Source organism: Mus pahari, chromosome 3 (assembly GCF_900095145.1).
Source record: "Mus pahari chromosome 3, PAHARI_EIJ_v1.1, whole genome shotgun sequence".
Lineage (NCBI taxonomy): Eukaryota > Metazoa > Chordata > Mammalia > Rodentia > Muridae > Mus > Mus pahari.
The window spans coordinates 144,465,884-144,485,949 of record NC_034592.1 but is presented as its reverse complement, the minus strand read 5'-3'; the positions used below and the strand labels follow the sequence as shown (position 1 = coordinate 144,485,949).

The window sequence follows — 20,066 nt, the reverse complement described above, 5'->3', positions numbered from 1 at the left end:
GATCTAGCAGAGAGAAGAATACACGCAAAGAGATGTCTCCTGCCATGTCTGTATCAATAGAGTGTAAAGAGGGCAAGGGTAGCTTAATGAACCTAGAGATCTAGAGAGAATTATCCTCTTAGGGTTCAGGCATGTGCTTTCTCGGTATAAAGACTATAGAGGCTGGAGAGATGGCTCAGAAGTTAAGAACATGTAATGCTCTTGCAAATAACCCAGGTGAGGTACCCAGCACTGGCATCAGGTAGTTTAGAATCACCTGCTCCAGGGGAATGAATGCTGCTGAACTCCATAGGCACCTACATTCACCTATACACACACACACACACACACACACACACACACACACACACACACACACGCAGTACATGCATATGCTTATGCACATACATGTGCATATGCTTGCACTCCCATAGTTAATGAAAACAAATCTTTTAAAAACCTTACTACTTGTATGGTCCCTAGAAATTGTACTTCTTATTCCTAGACATCTTCAAGCTGAGCTATGGGTACATATCTTAGTCAGGGTTTCAATTCCTGCACAAACATCATGACCAAGAAGCAAGTTGGGGAGGAAAGGGTTTATTCAGCTTACATTTCCATACCGCTGTTGATCACCAAAGGATGCAGGACTGGAACTCAAGCAGGTCAGAAAGCAGAAGTTGATGCAGAAGCCATGGAGGGATGCTCTTTACTGGCTTGCCTCCCCTGGCTTGCTCATCCTGCTCTCTTATAGAACCCAAGACTACCAGCCCAGAGATGGCACCGCCCACAAGGGGACCTCCCTTCCCGCTTGATCATTAATTGAGAAAATGCCTTACAGCTAGATCTCCTGGAGGCATTTCCCCAACTGAAGCTCCTTTCTCTGTGATAACTCCAGCTGTGTCAAGTTGACACAAAACTAGCCAGTACAGTACATAATGGGGTCCTCTGTTCCAGGCAGGTGAAACAATAAGTTCCTGTGTTCTTTCTGTATCTACAATTGCATAACTATTGACTCCTGTTAATCTGGTGTGGGGGTTAGTTCTGGATCTGACTTCTCTACTCCACCATCTTCTGTAGCCTGGACAGGATTACCTGATCCTTTTCAACAGTGAAGATACTGATAGACTTGTCTGTATCCTTCTTTGGATGGACACCTGATTCCTTCTTGTAGTTGTGATCAGCTGATCATCTTAAACCTTAGGTTTTCTGGTGAACTTATTTCACTTATAAAGTGGGAATGGCATCATCATCATCTGGCTGAAAGATTTTAATGTCCAGAACCTGGTGCTGGATGCATAGAAAGTCATCTGTGAACACACCCATCCTATGTTCTTCACAACGCATGAAGCTGAAACAGAAGTACATTTGCATAGTACACAGAAAGAGATGGTTCAGTACTGGGGTAAGAAGAAGCAGTAGAACACCATTGAGGTTACTACCACCTGAGTGGTATGGGCAGGTTATGTTTTATGAAAACCAAAGCCTTGGTATCCATATAATGAGAGTTTTTTTTCCTCATTTTATGGACCATTGTAGTGAGAAAAATTACTTTTTAGGTTTTTTTTTTTAATTATAAGATTATTTGAAAGTCAAATCTCAACTCACAGTAGAAGGCTTTGGACAGGATTGGAAGTAGCCATATCTCTCACTGCGACTGAGATATTGGTGGGAAATCTACAAGTCAAATGATGCAGCCATACTCCTTGATTCCTGGTACCTAGATGTCTGGGCAGATGGGAGGACATGAACCCTGCTAAAGGACACACTGTGTGTGAAAGCATGGAATACAGAAAACTGTGCTTTTCTTCATTCACAAAGTCATTGTTTTTAACAGCTGCATAGTATTCCATTGTGTAAATGTACCCCATTTTCTGTATTCATTCTTCTGTTTAGGGACATCTGGATTGTTTCTAGCTTCTGGCTATTATTATTTTTTTGAAAACTGTACTTATTTAAACTTGCATATTAACAGTAGCCAGACCATGCAGGTTTATTAGAAAATGTCTGCCCAAGAGAATGGATAGGGGAAACAGGGGATGGGGAAAAATACCTATTTCCTTACAGCTATATAAAGAGAACATTGAGCACTGACATTTTGCTGTTAGTAGTTTGTTTTGTTTTTGTGTTTTCTCGAGACAGTCTCACTTCTATTGACAAGTATGTCTTAGAACTCATCATGTCTAATCTCAAATGTGTAGCAACTTTCCTGTCAATGCCTCCCCACACCTGCACATCGAAGCATGTGCTTTCACGTTCAGCTCTCTGGTGTTTTAATAGGCTTAAGTAGTTGGGACTTAGTTTTCTTGTCTAAATTAGTTTAATATATACCTATAGATGTCTGTCTGAGAGAGACTTTTCCCAAAGCATTTGTGGTATTTAATGAAAGGGCTAACATTTTTTTCACAAAATGGCTTATTAGAAGCACCAGATTAGAAGCCCTCTCCTGGAACTGTGGGCTCTGCTTGGTCTAGTCTGTCTTAGGGTAGTTTTCTTTCTTTTTAAAACTAAGTTTTTGAGAATTTCATACAATATATCTTTATTATATTCACCCCTAACTGCTACCCCTAATGTCTCCCAGGCCCATCCCTGCCTCCCTACCCCATAATTTCATTTCCTCTTCCCCCTCCCTTTTAAAATACCCCATCAATTCTAGTAGGTGCTGCCCGTACACGATGAGTATGGAGTCATCCAATGGAGGGTGTTGACCATACACATAAAGAACCCTGCCATGCTCCCAGACACTACCAGCTGTTCATGACTTCTCAGTTGGGGCTGTGGATTGACAGACCCCTTTCTATTCTGTGCTAGGATGCTGACTAGTTTGATCTAGCCATTGCTGCTGGGGGTTCATGAATGCTTGGGTCCTGTCTGGTCTAGAACACGCTGTTCGCCTCTTGCTGCTTGCCCCTGCTTTTCTTCTGTGCTGGTCCCTGAGCAATATGGAGGGAATGTGAAGTTTAGTACTCTATTCTAGACTCTTCTCTTAGAGAAAAAGATCTTGTAACAGCTAGCCCTTTCCTAGGGACTGGTTGCTGGCATGTTCAAGCGCCCCATCCCAGAAACTATGATACTGATCATCTGAAGGCACCATCGATCATCCCAAGATGCACTGGTGTAAACTGTCAAGTCGTTTTTCTTTAAGGAACACAGTGGGTGGTTCTTTTCCTATGTATGAGAGTGCTCTTCTGTTGGATGTGCAAAAGGAACCTCTTTTCTGGCTGAAATTCTGAGGAGTACTCTATTCTGCTCTGTGTTGGTAATGCTATCCTTGTATTAAAGCTTGGGAGTGAAGCCACATAGGCAGGTGCCTCGTCCCAATCTCAGTTTTTTGAATGACTAATTATTTGACATTCATCTTGATATCTCTACTTCTTTTCCGAAAAAAAAAAAAAAAAAAAAAAAAAAAGAGTGGATCTTACCAGTCGTTACCCATAGAATTGCTATGATACTAAAACTCAATAGTATTTTCAGTGTCCCAAGTATACTGGCAGGTGTCTACGACTGTCCAGTCTGTACACCTCTTACTGCTAGCATGAGTTATTTTTGTCATTTTGACAAAAATCATCGTTTCAAATTGAACAGACACAGTGTGGTGATTGTTTTCTGTTTTGTTTTCAGTGCATATCTGTGTTTTTTTCTCCCTAGATACTTGGGATTTTTCCTTAGGTATATATTTCCAGGACACGCCTCTGTGAGCCTACGCTCAAGACTTCTGGTTGGCTCTGTCTGGATCCCTCTGTGTTCTTCACAGGCTGAAAACCAGAGACCTTGTTTAAAGTTTTCTTCATCTGTGTTCGTGAATACTGTTTCATTCCAGTTTTTTAATTTATTCTTCTCTCATGTATTACATCCAGACCACACTTTCCCCTGCCTCCACCTTCACTCCTCCCAGTACCCTTCGGCCTGACCTCCTCTCTCCTCCAGATCCACTCCTCTTCTGTTTCCCTTCAGAAAAGGGAAGACATCCCAGTGATAGCAACAGGACATGGCATAGCAAATTATCAAATGGCTAGGCTAGGCACAAACCGTCGTATCAAATTTGTTTGTTTGTTCCTTTGTTCCTCTCCCACACCTGGCTCTCTGCAATGTCCCTCCTGACGTCTGCGCCTTCATGTCACTATACTGACCTTTTCTTTAAGGAGAATTTGTTAACTACTTTCTTACCCACTTAAACAAGATCTTAAATGCTTAAGTCTTCACTTTTAAACTTGCTGTAGACAGGTTTTCACTAGGTAATTCACACCAGCCTAGAACCCACTATCCTCCTGCCTCAGCCTTCCGAGTACTGATATGTGTGTTTTGTCACAACTCAGCTAAGACAGCAAGTAATTACTCAACTGTGACCCTGTGTTGATCTGATTGGTAAAGCACAGATCAGGATGCATTTGTATGGCTTTTCCACATTTCCAGGGAGGTTTAACTACAGAGGGAGCCCTACATTGAAAGTGAGTGGCATCATCTGTATTGTGTAGAGACCGACATGTGAAAACAAGACAAAGAGAGATAGTAATATTCATATTCTCTCTCTCTCTCTCTCTCTCTCTCTCTCTCTCTCTCTCTCTCTCTCTCTCCCACCTGTCCCCATATTCTCTCTCTTTCCTTCCCCTGTCTCCCACCTGCCCCCATATTGCCTTCTGGTTGTTAATATAATAGGAGTATATCTGCTTTCCCATGGCTTCCCTGCCATGATGTCATATCCATAATCCTGATCTAAAATACATCTCTCCCCTTGAGTTCTTTTGCTCGGTATTTTATCTTCATGTCAAAAGTTCAAGATGAGGGACAAAGAATAATTCCAGTGTCGCCTGTTGGTATGTTGTAAGTCATCTGACTGTCGTCAGAGACTGCACGGACCCCAGCCAGGGTGAGCATGAGAAATCAGGCCCACTGCTGGCTCTGAAAGGCAGGGAAGATCGTGGAATCCCTGTGATCTTACCTAGAAAACATCAGTATTTCTGCAATTTAAGTCATAATTCAATTTTCCATTCTTGAGGTGAGAAAATCAAACCCCACAAAGATCAGGTGAACTGTTTAGAGTCATGTACATGACTAGTGAATGCAGGGCAAAAAAGATGCAGGCTAGCTCCTCTTGGGGCTCTGGCTACAGGCTAGCTCCCGTTGGGACTCTGGCTGCTGGCTAACTCCCCTTCATCTTTTGGTCCTTAATGCACTATTTTATGCAGCAGATTTGCCTAAGTATCAGTGCAATTACTACAGTGACCTTGAGCATCTTTGCAGATGGGTCAGTGGTCTCTGCAATAAAAGTTGTTTTATAGCAAGTTTGAAAAACAGAGAGGATACATGGCTCAGTTAAGGGTAAGAGGAAAGACACCTTAGCTGATGTGAATAGCATACATAAAGGTATGAAAGGGATAATAGTACAACAACTTATCTCCCTAGGTATATATGTGTACGTGCTGTTAAACCTATGAAGCGGTACCCCTAAGACCATATGACCAGTAAATCGAAGTTAAATGAGAGCTCTGGTAGAGTAAAGAAGGCAATGGCATGTGCTGGAGGCCATGTTATCCCTACCTGAACCATATCACAGTTGCCTGCACTTCTTAGTGACATTCAGTTTTCTTCAGAACACTTGATTTTTGTCCAAAACAGACAATGCATGTATACACTGATCCATCTTCAGCTATTTGAAGCACTTTTGCTCTCTGTAGGAATTTCTGGGAGTCAAACTGTTACAAGTGCTCACAGCAGGGAAAAGAAAGACAGAATTGGTCTGAAGATTGCTGCCTGAGGATGAGGCTGAATTACATTAAGGGGGTCACAACACCATCTACACACTGAAGGAGAGCTTTGGCATCTTGAGGGCAGCTGTAGCCCAGGGTTTGTGGGTGTCTCACAACATCTTTTTCCTCAGTAGACTTTGATGTCTAACCAGAGGGGACCAATGCCATTTTCCAAGTCAGGCTGTAGCTCCCTAACAGCAGGCTTTTCTTCCCCCTTGATCTGGTTTCAAACTTTGTGGGCAGAGATGCCATCATGTGTCAATCACTTGTCTTTGCATAGAGCATGCTGGGGATCAGAGAGGGGTTGATTGTGTTATACATGGGAGAGCTCCTGGATTGGAGTTCACTGGGTCCAAGCAGCTGAGCACCGGGGAATGCTTTAGAGAGTCAAGATCTGACGGCAAGGATAGAATTGCTTAGGGATAAATGACACAGGATTGGAAGCTCACCTCTTTTTAATAGTAATTTCTTATTTTAATTATGTGTGTTTTCTTCTATATATGTTTTTGTGCACATGAGTTCAGATGCCTTTAGAACCCAGAGTTGCCAGATCCCTGGAGCTGAAGTTACAAGTGATTGCAAGCTCCCCAACATGAGCGCTGGGCATTGAATTCAGGTCCTCTGAAAGCACAGTATGTATTCTTAGGTGCTGTGCCTTATCTCCTATAAATCTCTTGGAATTCCCTCCAAATAAATTTAGCTACGAGTCTCCCTGTAAACATTCTTTCTCCTTTATTGACCAGGAATAGTAATATTTTTGTTTGTTTTTCATGATTTATAAATATATTCATCTCCCTGTGTGTTTACATATGTGGAATTCAGAAGACAACTTGAGGCATCTGTTTCCCCCTCCACCTTGTTGAGTCAGGCTCCCTTTTGCTGCTGCATTGCTGAGCTGCATCCTCCAGGCTGGCCCAAGAGCATTCAAGTGATTTTCCTCTGTCTGCCTCCCATCTTGCTACAGGAGTTCAGGGATTACAGAACTGAGATGTGGTATTTATCATTATTACATGAATTCTGTAGATCGAACTCAAGTCATCAGGCCTTGACTGGATGAGTCATCTTGTCTGCCGGTCTTTTTTTTCTAGTGCTTAAAGAGGCCATTTCCATACACAGAGATGGCTGTATTTTAAAGTCTGTTTTGATGAGGGTTACTGTGCTGGTTAGCAATTTGTCAGCTTGACACAAGCTAGGGTCATCTGGAAAGAGAGATCCTCCACTGAGAACATGCCTCCATCAGGTTGGTCTGTGGGCATGCCTCTAGGGCATGTTCTTGGCTAATGATTGGTGTCGGAGGGCCTAGCCCACGGTGGTGCCATTTCTGTATAGATGGTCCTGGCTTCTATAAAAAAAAAAAAAAAAAAAAGGCAGAGTGAGGCACTGGGAGCAAGCCAGGAAGCAGCTTCCCTTTATGGTTCCTTCCTAGAGCTTTTGCCCTCAGTGATGGTCTAGAACTTTCAAGGTAAAATCATTTTTTTCTTCCCCCATTTTTTTTGTCATAGTCTTTATCACAGCAATAGAAAGCAAACTAGGACAGTTATGTAACCATATCCAAGGCACAGAAATTTTCCAAACTCCGGAAGTTTTCCTTATGGCCCCTTCCAGCCAGTCGGCCCACTAGAGGGAATACTATTCTCATTTCCATGATTTAATTGTCTGAATCAACACATAGAATACTCCAGCATCTCAGCAATGTTTGTAGAATGAGGGCTAGAAATACACAGCTTTAGCTGTTGACTGGACTAGCCTTGGTGACTTGTGCCTAAGCAATACAGATTTAGGAGACCCCCAGGAATGTCTGACTGCAACGGTTCCTCCCCCTTAAACTTCCCCTGGAGGAAGACATTACCTGATCAATAGGCTTCCCTTCACAGGCTGTCCCCTGCAGTATGACCCACACCACAGTTGGTCATTGCTGCTTTTCTCAGCTATGATACTCTCCAATTCCATGTCACAATGTCTATGTTTATCTCCACTGCTGGATCCCATGTATAGGCCGTTTTAACTAGCAGTGAGATGCATACACAGGTCTGTAGAAGTTGGGATTTCTCTCATAGGGAATGTCTACCTGCCAAGTTGCTCATCTCAAGACCTTAGTGGAGTCCTTGGTGGGAAGAGAGCTAGATTTAAAAACTTTTTTTTGTAATTTTTAGTAATGGGGTCTCATGCATCTCAAATTGGTCTTGAACTCATTATGTATCTAAAGATGACCTTAAACTTCTGGCCCTTTTGCCTCTACCTCTTGATTATGTAGGTATGGTCTATTATATTCAGTATTTAATAGAATGTTGGGGCTTAAAGTCTGGGCTCTGTGTTAGATAAACATGTAACAACTGAGCTACATCTCTAGCCCTGGAAGCATGCATTTGTAGAAGTCTACATTCTGGGTTATGGATCAACCGAATGTCTTTGTGCTTTAGATGTGATTGTGTTGCCTGCGTCATTTTCATGGGACCTAGACATTTACTCATTCTTGTTCTATAGAAACCTTTGCATACTTTGTTTTCACCCAGAGGTTGGGCACCTGGGAAACTAGAAATGGTAAACTGTAATCCCGCTTCTGGTGATGTTCCAAGCCCCTGACCCTGCAACATTGGGTAGTCTAGAGTGTCATCAAAGTGTAAGAGATGGGCATGTGGTTGACGAGTAAATTCTCTGATAACTCCTGTATTCAATGCATAGACTTATACTTGGGTTTCAGAAGTTTTGTTTTGTTTTGTTTTTCATTTATTTATTTATTTATTTGTTTGCTGTGGCAAAAGGCTTGACAAAACAACTGACAAGTGGTAAGGTTTATTTTGCCTTTTGTTTAGGGGCTTGTTGTCAATCAGAACAGGAAAGACATGGTGGTGGAGCAGGAGGCAGCTGGTCACATTGCATCTGTCCTCAGGGAGTAGCGGCATAGGAATTCTTCTGCTGCCTAACTACTTTCCTCCCCCTACCCTTCTTAATAAGTCCCAGGACCCCAAACCATGACATCATGTCAGTCACATTCATGGCAGGTCTTCCCTCAGCCAAACCTCTCTGGAAACCTGCAGCTAGATATGCCCAGAAGTATGTCTCATTTCCCGTGTGATTCTAAATCCACTTAAGTTGCTGAGGAAGATTAACTATTACAGAAGGATTCGCAAATTTCTGATATAATGCATAGGACTCTGGGCAGTGCACTTTCCCACATTTCTCTGAAGAATACCTAGTTTCTTATTGGAGTTTTAGGGTCCCTGTATTACTCAAAATTAAACACCCCTAGTATGCTCATTTTTAATGACACTTCTGCTTAATTGCATAAATGTCTAAAATATAAAAATGAGACAGGAAGGGGTAAGAATCTGGAGCTGAGTTCTAATGCTCCACCTGCCCCGTTTCTTTTAAATATATCCGTAGTGTCCCTTGAAACTCATTATTCCTCTGGATGTCTCTGAGATCTTAGGATGGCTACATCCAAGCTGGACTGGATGTCCATGTGCATCTCTTGCATGGTCTTTCTGGAGAGTTCATCTTAGATATAGAAGAAACTCCTGATAAGAATCAATGCAAATGTTTTTACTCATTTAAAATGACATATTGTTTGTTAATAAGAAAGTCCAGTCTCTCATCCCTGCCTCTTTCTCCCTTTGACACTTGCATACATGCCTCTGTTTTAAACCAGCATATCACAAAAAAGGGGAAAATCAAAATATAAAAACTGAAAGCAATTAACTAATGCTATAAGATACTTAAACATCAGAAAACACTATGCTGAATTTACCTGATCTATTTTGGAGGAGAAAGAGAGATGCGGGTATGCCACACTGTCTAGACGGCACATGAACTTGTGGACCTGCCATTGGAGATGGGGACATTTATACACTCAAGAAGATGTTTGTTATTGTATTTCCACCTACCATTAGAAATACATGAAAATAGAGTAAATGTTTGGAAAGATTAATACTGTATTTTCTTTCTGGTGGTCAGAAATTGAAAACTGCTAATGCCTGAAACAGGATGGCAGCCGAGCATGGGAGAAAGTCGATGGGAGAGCTTAATGCAGCCACTGCTCAGCCCCCACAGAGTCGGGGTGGGTTGCTCTTTGTCCTGTCCAGAGCCGGTCTGTGAATAATTATATTAAAGAATTAGGCAGAGTCATCACAGAGCTACAGAATATCACCCTTGAGGCCTCACTGGAGACTGATGGGAGTTCCTGGGGGTCGATAATGGCAGTCGGAGGCTCTATATATTTAAAATGCACAAAGGATGAGCCCAGAAATTATCTGCCTGCCAACTTAACTTCTCTACCTGGAACAAATTATCCCCAAATCAATTTGCAAACACCTTTGAGATAACAAGGTCTTAAGTAATAACCCCCCTGGCTTTGTAAAGAAAAGCACCTAGCTTGACTAATCTGCTTAATTCCTTTCTCTGACCAAATGTTGAGCAATAATAGAGGCAATCTGAAGTTGTCCCTCCAGATGAGCTTAGAGTCACACTGAGACTGCATTGTCCACCCCTGTTTCAGAGTAGATGGTTCTGCTTCGGGAGGACCTTTTAATGCTAGGTAATTAATTAAAAGAAACACGCACCACACACACACACACACACACACACACACACACACACACACACACACACTGAGCCCTCCTCTATTCCAAAGTCTCCACCTGAGTCCCGTACTAAACTCAGGCCTTCACTTGTTCATCTAAGAACCCAGAGACTCTCAGTGCTAAGGAGTGCTTAAATAAATCTGCATCTGACTTCTCATCCTATCACCTCAGCGTTCTGCTGGAGGATTCAAGGACTTAGACATGCCCCTTGTCAGATGACCCCACTCCTGGCCTTTGGTCGTGAAACACTACCAGACCCACACAGGAAGGCCTGGAATAATTTGCATAGAGATGTCCGTGGCAGAATTATTTACCATAGAGGAACTTGAAACAGCCCAAGTGTCCAGCAATGGGAGAGTAATTAGGATAATAACTTGGTAATTATTCAGTACCTAGAAAAGACAGTAAGCCCCCTGTATCCCATAACCGAAACTATGAGGATGCTAATGTGAGGGAAGCAAAACACATCTATGTCGGGCCTGTGTGTCACCGAAACTAGAGGAAATGATGTAAGTCTATGAATAAGAACTGGATTGGCATCTGCAGAAATGTCCAAGGCTGTTACATCGGCTGCTAAGAAAGGACGTGCTTTCTCTTTCTTTCCTTCTGTGACTGTGGTTCCACGTCTGTGTTTGTCACAGATAAAAAATGACGAACAGACCAAGTTTGTTTTTAAAAAAACAAAAAAATCAAAACTGAACAAACAAAATGGGGATGGAGGTGCTGGAGAGAGTTCAGTGGTTAAGAGTACTTCTTGTTCTTGTGGAAAGCAAGTGTTTGGCTCTCAGTGCCCAGACCAGGTACCTCACTGTTATCTGTAGCTCCAAGCCTAGGAGGTCTAATATTCTCTTCTGGGCATTGCAGGAACCTGCATACACATGTAATTATTTACACCCTTATGCACAATCAAAAATTAAATCCTTTGGATCATCTCAGAGTCCACATCCCTGAAAAAAAAAAAATGATTCTCACTCTCCCTGTGGATATCATATTCCTCAGAGAGGGTTGGTATGTTCCCTAACCATGATGGGGTTCTGCTTGATCTTGTGGAAGTCCTGTAGAAATACTATGCATGGGTGATTAATAAGTATAATATTTAAATTTAAAAGATTTGTTCATTTTATTTTATGTGTATGAATGTTTAACCTGAGTGTGTGTTTGTGTACCACTTGTGTGCCTGGTGTCCATGGATGTTAAGCAAAGGTGTCAGAGCCCTGGAACTGGAGTTACAGATGGTAATAAGCCACCATGTGGGTGCTGGGACTGGGTCTCAGGTCCCCTTCAAGAGCAAACAAATGTTGCTACCCACTAAGTTATCCAAATAAAATAGTTTTCAGAAAATAAAGTATTTTCAGAAACAAATGGCCACTTGGTAAAGCATGGTGAGGCATACTGGTCAGTCCTAAATTTGGCCAGACAAGGCAAGAGAATCTGGCATTTGAGGCCAGCCTGGCCTACATATGAAGGCCAACATTCGTGGAGGTTGTGGATTTCATTCTATTTCACTGTGCTGTGAGTTTGGTTAGGTCTGTTTGATTAAGTATATATTGCCTATGGAAGGTGCCGCACAGACCAGTTAGCTGGTAACTTGGCATGACCTCTCCTTTGGCTCTTGATTATTGCTGGGCTCCTATTGGCCAAGGCCACTCTTTGCTTGTAGGAACCTATCAAGGTGAGGGGCAAGCTGAATTTTTGTTGCCTTATCCTCTTTCCTATCTGTGTTGATATCATCATCTGCAGAGGATTTCTGCGAATAGTGTATGGGATCTGCAGGGGAACTAACCAGAAGCCACCTCTTTGAGAATGAGTTCTCAGAGCTTCCAGAGGTTCCCTGCAAGATGCACCCGTAGAAAAGCAATCAGTTGTTTTCACCCAGCTACCTATCATGACAATTACCAGCATGGCAAGATGTGGGGCAATAGTGTCAATGAAATCTTAGGCTTAACTATTAGCTGTCTAATTGGACTTAAGGCTCCTTAATAGGAGGGAATTTATGGCTGGTATTGTAAACCTATTTAGCAATTATGGCTGGTGAGATTATGAACTTCAGAGGAGACTCTACTACAGCTGCATTTCTAGACCAATCTAGTGCTTAACTCTCTTCGACCTACTTAGCTTTATGCCCTCAGATACATGTTACATGTTGCTCTCACACCCTATCAAAGAGAATTCTTTTTGCAGTAGATGGAGCTGATCAGTTACTCTTGCTATGATGAAACACCATGATCAAAGCAACCTATGGAGAAAAGGGCTTATTTGGCTTACACTTGCACATTGTAGTTCATCATTGAAGAAAGTCAGGACAGGAACTCAAGGCAGGAACCGGGAGGCAGGAGCTGATGCAGAGACCACGGACATGTGCTGCTTAGTGGCTTGCTCTCATGGCTTGCTCAGTCTGCTTTCTTTTAGAACCCAGGACCACCAGCCCAGGACTGGCCCCACCCCCATTGGACTGAGCTCTCCCTCAGCAAACACTAATTAAGTAAATATCCCACAGGCTTGCCTGCAGCCTGATTTTAATGGTGGCATTTTCTTAATTGAGGATTCCTCCTCTCTGTTGACTCTCGCTTATGTCAAGTTGACACAAAGCAAACCAGCATACCCATGATTGGCAAAATTCAGAAAGCAATGCAACCCTATTGGTATATCTATCTATAAAACAAACTCTATAACTAAGGCTAAGACTAGAACTTGGAAGAGGAGGTGAAAGAGCCACAGGTTGTGGGCATATGATGTGAGATGATGTCTTCTCTATATGAGACAGCTGTACCCATGAAATTTCAGTAGCATGGTCCTTAGACAAGACCGACATAATGACAATACCACAGTAGATGGGAAAAGTCTTACAAGGCTCCACCCCTAAATAAAGAGCTACAAGGAGTGGCTGCTGAGAGAGGGAGAATCAGCCCCTGAGAGGTAATGAAGGCTCAACCAGTCACCCCTAAACACATATTCACACAAGTAACACTAAACGGAAACATGCACACACATACACATACACCATACAGGCACGCATTCGCACGCGCACACACACACACACACACACACACACACACACGAATGTGTCACATAATACAAGTGGAGGTCAGGGACAACTTTCAGGAGTCAATTCTTTCCTTTTGCTATGTGGGTCCCGTGGATCCATCTCAAGGTGCCATTTAAGGCTGAAATTCCTTTGCTTGCCTGCTTTCTTTCAGAGCCTCCCACGCCCATTGCTCCCCCGGAACTACTGGCCGTGGGTGCCACCTACTTGTGGATTAAACCAAATGCCAACTCCATTATTGGGGACGGTCCCATCATACTGAAGGAGGTAGAATACCGCACGACCACGGGCACCTGGGCCGAGACCCACATCGTGGACTCTCCCAACTACAAGCTCTGGCATCTGGACCCCGATGTGGAGTATGAGATCCGGGTGCTGCTCACACGACCAGGCGAGGGGGGCACAGGACCACCAGGACCGCCCCTAACTACCAGGACCAAGTGTGCGGGTAAGGATGCTGTTCTTCTGACTCCCCTCCTCTTGCCTTTTGGGCACAGGTCATTCCTGGTTTCGTTGGTGTGTATCTGCTTGCTTCCGTTTACGGAAAGACAAGGGCTTGCTCAGACTTGAGAGACACTGTCAGTTCTGGCTGTGATTCTGAGAACCTTCTGCCTCTGGTTGGTTCATGGAGATGCTCATCATGCTGAAACATCATGATGGGATATTGGCTCCATCATTGCTCTGGTGGTTCCTGGTTCTAGTTTTGTCTCTGACCTCCAGCTATTTCTTTACAGCTTTCTGGCTCTGACAGTTTTTCAGAGTTGATTCTGAAATTGTCTTGGTCCCTGAGAACTACCTAACTCCAAATACTCTATGGGATGCTGGTTTTTGCTTAAGAGTCTGACTTGGCACTAGGGGCCTCTGGATTCTCCTTTAACCGAGGGCTCTGGCTCCAGTTGTTTCCTAGCTATTCCTGGTTAAGCTGGCTGTGGGTGTGACTAGGGTGTGTACAACTGTATCCCTGAGGCCTTTTGGCTTTGCTTGTTGACTAAGATTGGATCTCTGAATGGAAGTTATGAAATTAAGGGAAACTGATGTTCATTTTTCTAAAACTCACATGATCTTCTTATCCTCAAGTACCATTTCCTGAAAGTACGCTTGTTCCATGTATACAAAAAGGGAGAGGGACAGTGTTTTCTAACTTTATACAAGCTTGTTGAATTGTCCAGTGGTATAGTCAGGTTCTGGACTTGGGTTTTGGGTTTCAGAGCTCCGGATCTTTCCTTACTCTGTGATGAATAGAGAGGTGTAGGCTGCTGATAACGGGAGCTCAGGGCTGCTGTGCTGCTGTGGTATGGAGCTTAGTGAAGCATGCAGCACAGACTTCTGAGGGAAAATGCACCAAAGATGTTTCTGAGGTGGAAGTGAAGAATCTGTAGGTGCAGCAACATGGAACACAACTGAATATGTTGCATCAGGTCTGTTATAATTTGACAGCTGTGCCCCTAAACTTGTTGGCCTTTGGTGTATCATGCAATAAGGACCACAGGGCTTAGGAGGAAAAGTAAGTGTAGAGGTACCCCCTGTACCCTTAGTGACACACAAGCAGGAGAGCACAATTTTAGACATCAAGTGGATCAGAACATGCAGAACACTGTAACGCAGATAGCCAATCTCAGGAATAGCTTGATATTTGCTTTTATACAAGTGGTAGGGGGTTGCAGCCTGTAAGTAACTGGATAGCAGGAAAAAGCCATCTGAAATAGATGGAAAGGAACAACCAGGTAGAAATGGATGTGTCTTACAACAGTGGTGAACTGAGGAATTAGTCAGGTGGTGTGTGTGTGTGTGTGTGTGTGTGTGTGTGTGTGTGTGTGTGTGTGTGTGTTTCTGTGTGGCTTAGGTTTTTTTACTTCACTTCTGTCTTTGGTAAGCCCAGTCACAGACGAGCAGATATAGCATGTGCTCTGTACTTACATTGCTCTCTCATAGACCAATTGTTTGGGAGAAAACTTGCATTTCCAGTTGTGGTGGTGTTGACAGTGGCCAATCTTAGGCACCTCAGGAGTGCAGCTGATAGTGTAGAAGCCAAGGGGGCTCCAACATCTCATGGCTCAGACTTACTCCTTGGAAAGTTATTGAACAACTATGATGAACAGAGAGTCCATTTTCCCAGCAACTTCTCTAAACTGGTCTTTGGTAAAATTCCTCATGAAACCTGATTACAAAGCTGACTGCTTCCAGGGGACATAAGGGTACATTAGTAAGCCGGGTAATACCTTAACTCAGCTCTGCACTGTAATAGTCATCCATAAAAATAATTGATTTGAACCTGTTGACGAGACTTCCCTTTTTTCCACAAGGTAAATGTAAGGGTTTGGAGGGGTTCTGATCTTTAGAAATGATATTCAAAGCACTTTCAAAGCCCCTGTGGGCTTATCTGCTCATGATCATATAATGCAGTTAGAAATTCAATCGCAAGATGATCGTCTCAATAAAAATTTATAACCTATTGCAGACAGTTGCCATGACTGTAGAAAGGACTTTACATGTGACAGACACAGTGGTCTGTCTATCACTATAAAAATTATGAGTTGAAATGTTGTTTGTGGTTTTGTATTTCCAGAAATGTTGGTGTTTAAGTAAGTTAGGCTTAAATCTTGAATAGCCTACATTCTACAAAACATGTCATAAAGAAAATAATCTTTTTTCCCATCACCACTGATGGTGGAATGTTCTTTGCTTCATAATTAATTTTTCAGAGAATCCAGGGCTGATATCCATTTGTAGATGCTCTTTATTACCGTTGGTATTGGGAGTTTTCTCCCCTCTCCCTATTCTATTATTAATCACACTGGAAATGTACTCATTATTTTGCAAAACAGAAAATGAGGGTGTGCAGAGTGTGGAAAGTATAATTTCTGCCCAGAGGAATTTACAGACTTGGTAGAGATTCTAGAAATTTTTTTTAAATGGGTAAGATATAAAAATGAAGTTTGAGTGTTAAAATAGTGTGGTTTGTGAGGATGGGGTGAGCAATGTCCATAGAGGCATCTGGAGCAGTGTTTCCTGGACCAGGAGCATCAGTGTTGCTAGAGACTGGACACTTTTGCTACCTCAGTTCTTAGCTTGAACCCTAGGTCTCCCTAGGATGGTATAGGAGATGGGGCCTTTGGAGTGACTTGGTTATAGGTAGATTTGTACCATGTGAAAGAGACCCCAGAATTCTCTCTTGCCCATTCACCATGTGAGGGTACAAGGAGAAGACTGGTCTATGAGCCAGCAGTCAGGCCTTTCCGAGCACTGTACAAACAAAGGTTCTGTTGTTTATAAATAACCTATTCTATAATACTGTGTCACAGTAACCCAAAAGGATGAAGTTGTTAATTAGTTAAGAATTAAGTAGACCTAGTCCTACTCTCTATATGCAATGAATCAGAAAGTACAAGAATGAGGGCTAGCAATCAGAAGTCCTGATTCACACAGAGCCACATGTAAACTGTGGTACATTGGCTTGCCCTCTGGGGGCAGACCCACTGACTGTGTGACTTCATCTGTAAGTCCGTTCTGAGAGGTAGACAAGGGGAATACTGAGACTCAGGTAATTGGCTCAAGGCTACAGAGTGTGTAAGTGCTCAGAGCCAAGTCTATTGACTCTAAGGATCTCCCTGCCACTGGTTTGATGGAGTCTCTAGTCCTGGGTTGGGGGCGGTTCCTTTGCACACAAGTGTCCTCTCAAGTATAGGGTTGGGAAGTAACTATGGAGACAAGCTAAAAATGAATGTCTGTGTTTGTCCTTTATACCAAATAGTTACTCATTCTCTTCTGTGAGCCAAACTCTGCTTTAGGCAGTGGTAGAAGAGGCTGGCTTGGAAAGGACAAGAAAGGACAGGGAGGGGAGAAGCTTAGCCATGGGTAGGTAAAACTAAGCTTCAAAAAGATATCAGGGCAACCAAGTCAGTGAGGGCAAGTAAGGGTATATTCTTGTTCTATTGCATATAACAAGTCAAGACCTGATGGATCCTTGGCATAGTAAGGCTGAGACTTACTCTTGAGGGTGGAACATTTAGGAGTTCAGCTGAAGAGTGTCCCAGACCAATGAGTCAGGGGCCCAGAGCACACTTTTAGCTAGTTATACCATAGACAGATTCACGGGGAACTATAAATGTGGGGATGAGAGAAGGGGGTCTAAGGTGACAGCTCCAGCTTGTGGTATAGGCGACTGAGACATGAGAGGGAGAACTGTATTCTGAGATGGGAAGTGCTGAAGATGGCTATAGGAGTGAATAGGATGTGGTTAGGGGAAGATGAATAGCAGCCAATGGGGATATATTCATCTGGAGCTGAAGAAAACTGAGCTCAGTCCATGAAGACTCTCCCAACTTCACCTGGACATTAAGGTAGGGGCCTCCTTAGCACTGACATCAGTTTTTAATTCTCTCCATCTTCATGCTGTCCCCTTAAGAAGCTTCATTCATTTTTAATTCATAATTTTGATCCTTTATCTCATTTTAATCATTCATCATCCTCCCTGAGATAAGGGCCTAGGGGCAAAGACAATGATGTATATCAAAGTGTTTTGAAAAGCTCAAAATGCTCTTTAGATGCCTGTAATGAAACAAATCACTTTCTGTTGATGGTGTTATGCATGGTATTATTGTGAGTTGTTGCATACAGACAAGAAGACTAGCCTGTTTGTTTTCAGCATGAGCACCCATCGAGATTGTGGGTCATGTGCTCTTGGTCTTTGTCCTCTCATGGAGAGTACCATTTCTGATCGTGATGCTCACAGTGCAGTCTACATTCTGGGCAGCCTTCTTGTCTAGACCATTGGGTGGTTTCCTCTAGCATATTGCACACAGCAGACATCTACGTAGAGATGGGAAGTTAGGGATACTCGACAATAGACAGCTTACTTTGAACCTTAACTTTAAAGGGAAGGCTACACTGTCCTCACAGACCATTTCCCCAGGGAAGCAACTGAGCTATTACTATTTTCTCTACCTACTCATTGATAACTTAATTGCTACACAATTCATCTTGGGGCTCACACCCTTTAGGCTCCAAGTACAGGCAGTTAGCCATTGTGGGACATATCTGTAACTCCAGCATGATAGAGACTGTGGCGAGGAAGTCTTGAGTTGAAGGCCAGCCTGGGCTATGTAGCAACATCTTATATCAAAAAAAGAAAAAAGTATGACTAGGAGGTAAGCTCTTGCGTGGATCATTTGGAGTTTTTAAAAAGAACCCTGAAGACAATGGCACAGAGAAATGTTACCCAAGTCATTAATTGGGAAAAACAAGAGGTACCATATTGACTCAGCCTGGCTTGGCAGCTCTTCTGTAGGTATCCGTTTTAACAGCACCACACAGAAAAGACTCCACCACATGTCATTCAAGATCTGCTTCCACACAACAGCCACATGTAGGCCTTGGTTTTGTGTCTGCCAGCACTTCTCTTTTTCTCAAAATCAGAGCAATCAAACCTAAAGTTGTGTCTCTTCTCCTCTTGAAATCTCTCCCTCCCTTCTCAAATCCCAGCTGAAGCCAGACCCCAAGCAGCTCTCTTCACACCCCTGTTAAAGGTTCACCAATCCATACAGTAAGCCGAATGATTGTACCACCCTAACGTGATTACTAGTTCCTGTAAATCAAAGACCCACTTGCCTGAGAGCACACTTCACCGTAGTCCAGCAAAGTTCCAATTCCCCAAGTGGAAATTCACTGCACCCATGTGGTCGGAATCGACTGCTCTGCAGCTGATTTGAAGGGCTCTCCTTCTGTTCCCTTCACCTGAGGGCTGATTGCACGCTATATTTTATTTACATATTTATGGGTTTCTACTTGAAATGATATGTGTCTAGTTCTCTCTTTTCTCCAGAGGGATAAAATGGAGGAATTCAAATTGCTGAGCTCAATGAAGTGAGAGTAGTCATTAGGATTTAGTGAAAAGGATATGGGCCTTAGAGCCAAAGAGAATCTGGTTTTTATTTCAAGTGGGACATTTGCTAGCTGGATGACCAGGGATGTATTACCTCACCTCTCTGTGCCTCTACTTCTTTTTTTTCCATTAAAGGGAGATTGTATCACATCACCCCACCCCCAGAGCTTCAGTAAGGCCTGTGCCTAGTACAGACACTGATAGAGCCTTTGATGAACATAAATTAGAATGGAATCTCGGACCTGGAAAGACATTTTTAAACGTGGACTAATTTTGTTCCTTGTGCATGATGGATCCTATCATAAGAGCATTTCTCTAGTACTGTGCTTAACATAGAAGATCTGATGTCTTTGGGAAGGTGGGATGCTTGTTGCTGTGCCGTTATCCGTGGTCCTCTCTGAATAGCTATGATGGTCCCTGGTGGTGGGGATAGAGTGCAGAGGATGGGAATTGCTCTTCCTCTGGGTTCTGTCCAGAGGCCCAGGCAAGGTAGAGACACATGCCATTTAGATCCTTTTCTCTTCTAGAAGGTCAAGGAACATAAGAAGGAGGCCTTGCTAGTTCAGAAAGAAAGGGTGGGGGAGAGTCCTGAAACCCTAAAGATAGCATCTTCAGGGGTCTCTTTTCTCAAAGAGGACATTAGGGTCAGTGTCGAAAGGTCTTTCGTTCTAGAGAACAAGTCTGCATCAGACCAGAGTGAGAAAGACAAAAAATACTTAAGTGTCTTCGAAAATAGGACAAGATCGTCTCACTATCCCCTAGGACCTTTTCTTTTTTCTTTTTCTTTTTCTTTTTTTTTTTTTTATCATTGCTATAAGCTTTGCTGAACCATCTGT

The 20,066-nt window shown here is 43.0% G+C and overlaps 1 protein-coding gene across 7 annotated transcripts in view; it reads left to right on the top strand.

The window, feature by feature from the left end:
- Ptprt (protein tyrosine phosphatase receptor type T) overlaps positions 1-20,066 on the top strand; it is a 1,084,881-nt gene that overhangs the window by 481,521 nt on the left and 583,294 nt on the right. For all 7 annotated transcript variants that reach the window (XM_021194826.1, XM_021194823.1, XM_021194825.1 and 4 more), the window contains exon 7: positions 13,504-13,797. In XM_021194826.1, the coding sequence (XP_021050485.1) occupies positions 13,504-13,797 (294 nt within the window). The remainder of the gene's footprint in view (positions 1-13,503; positions 13,798-20,066) is intronic.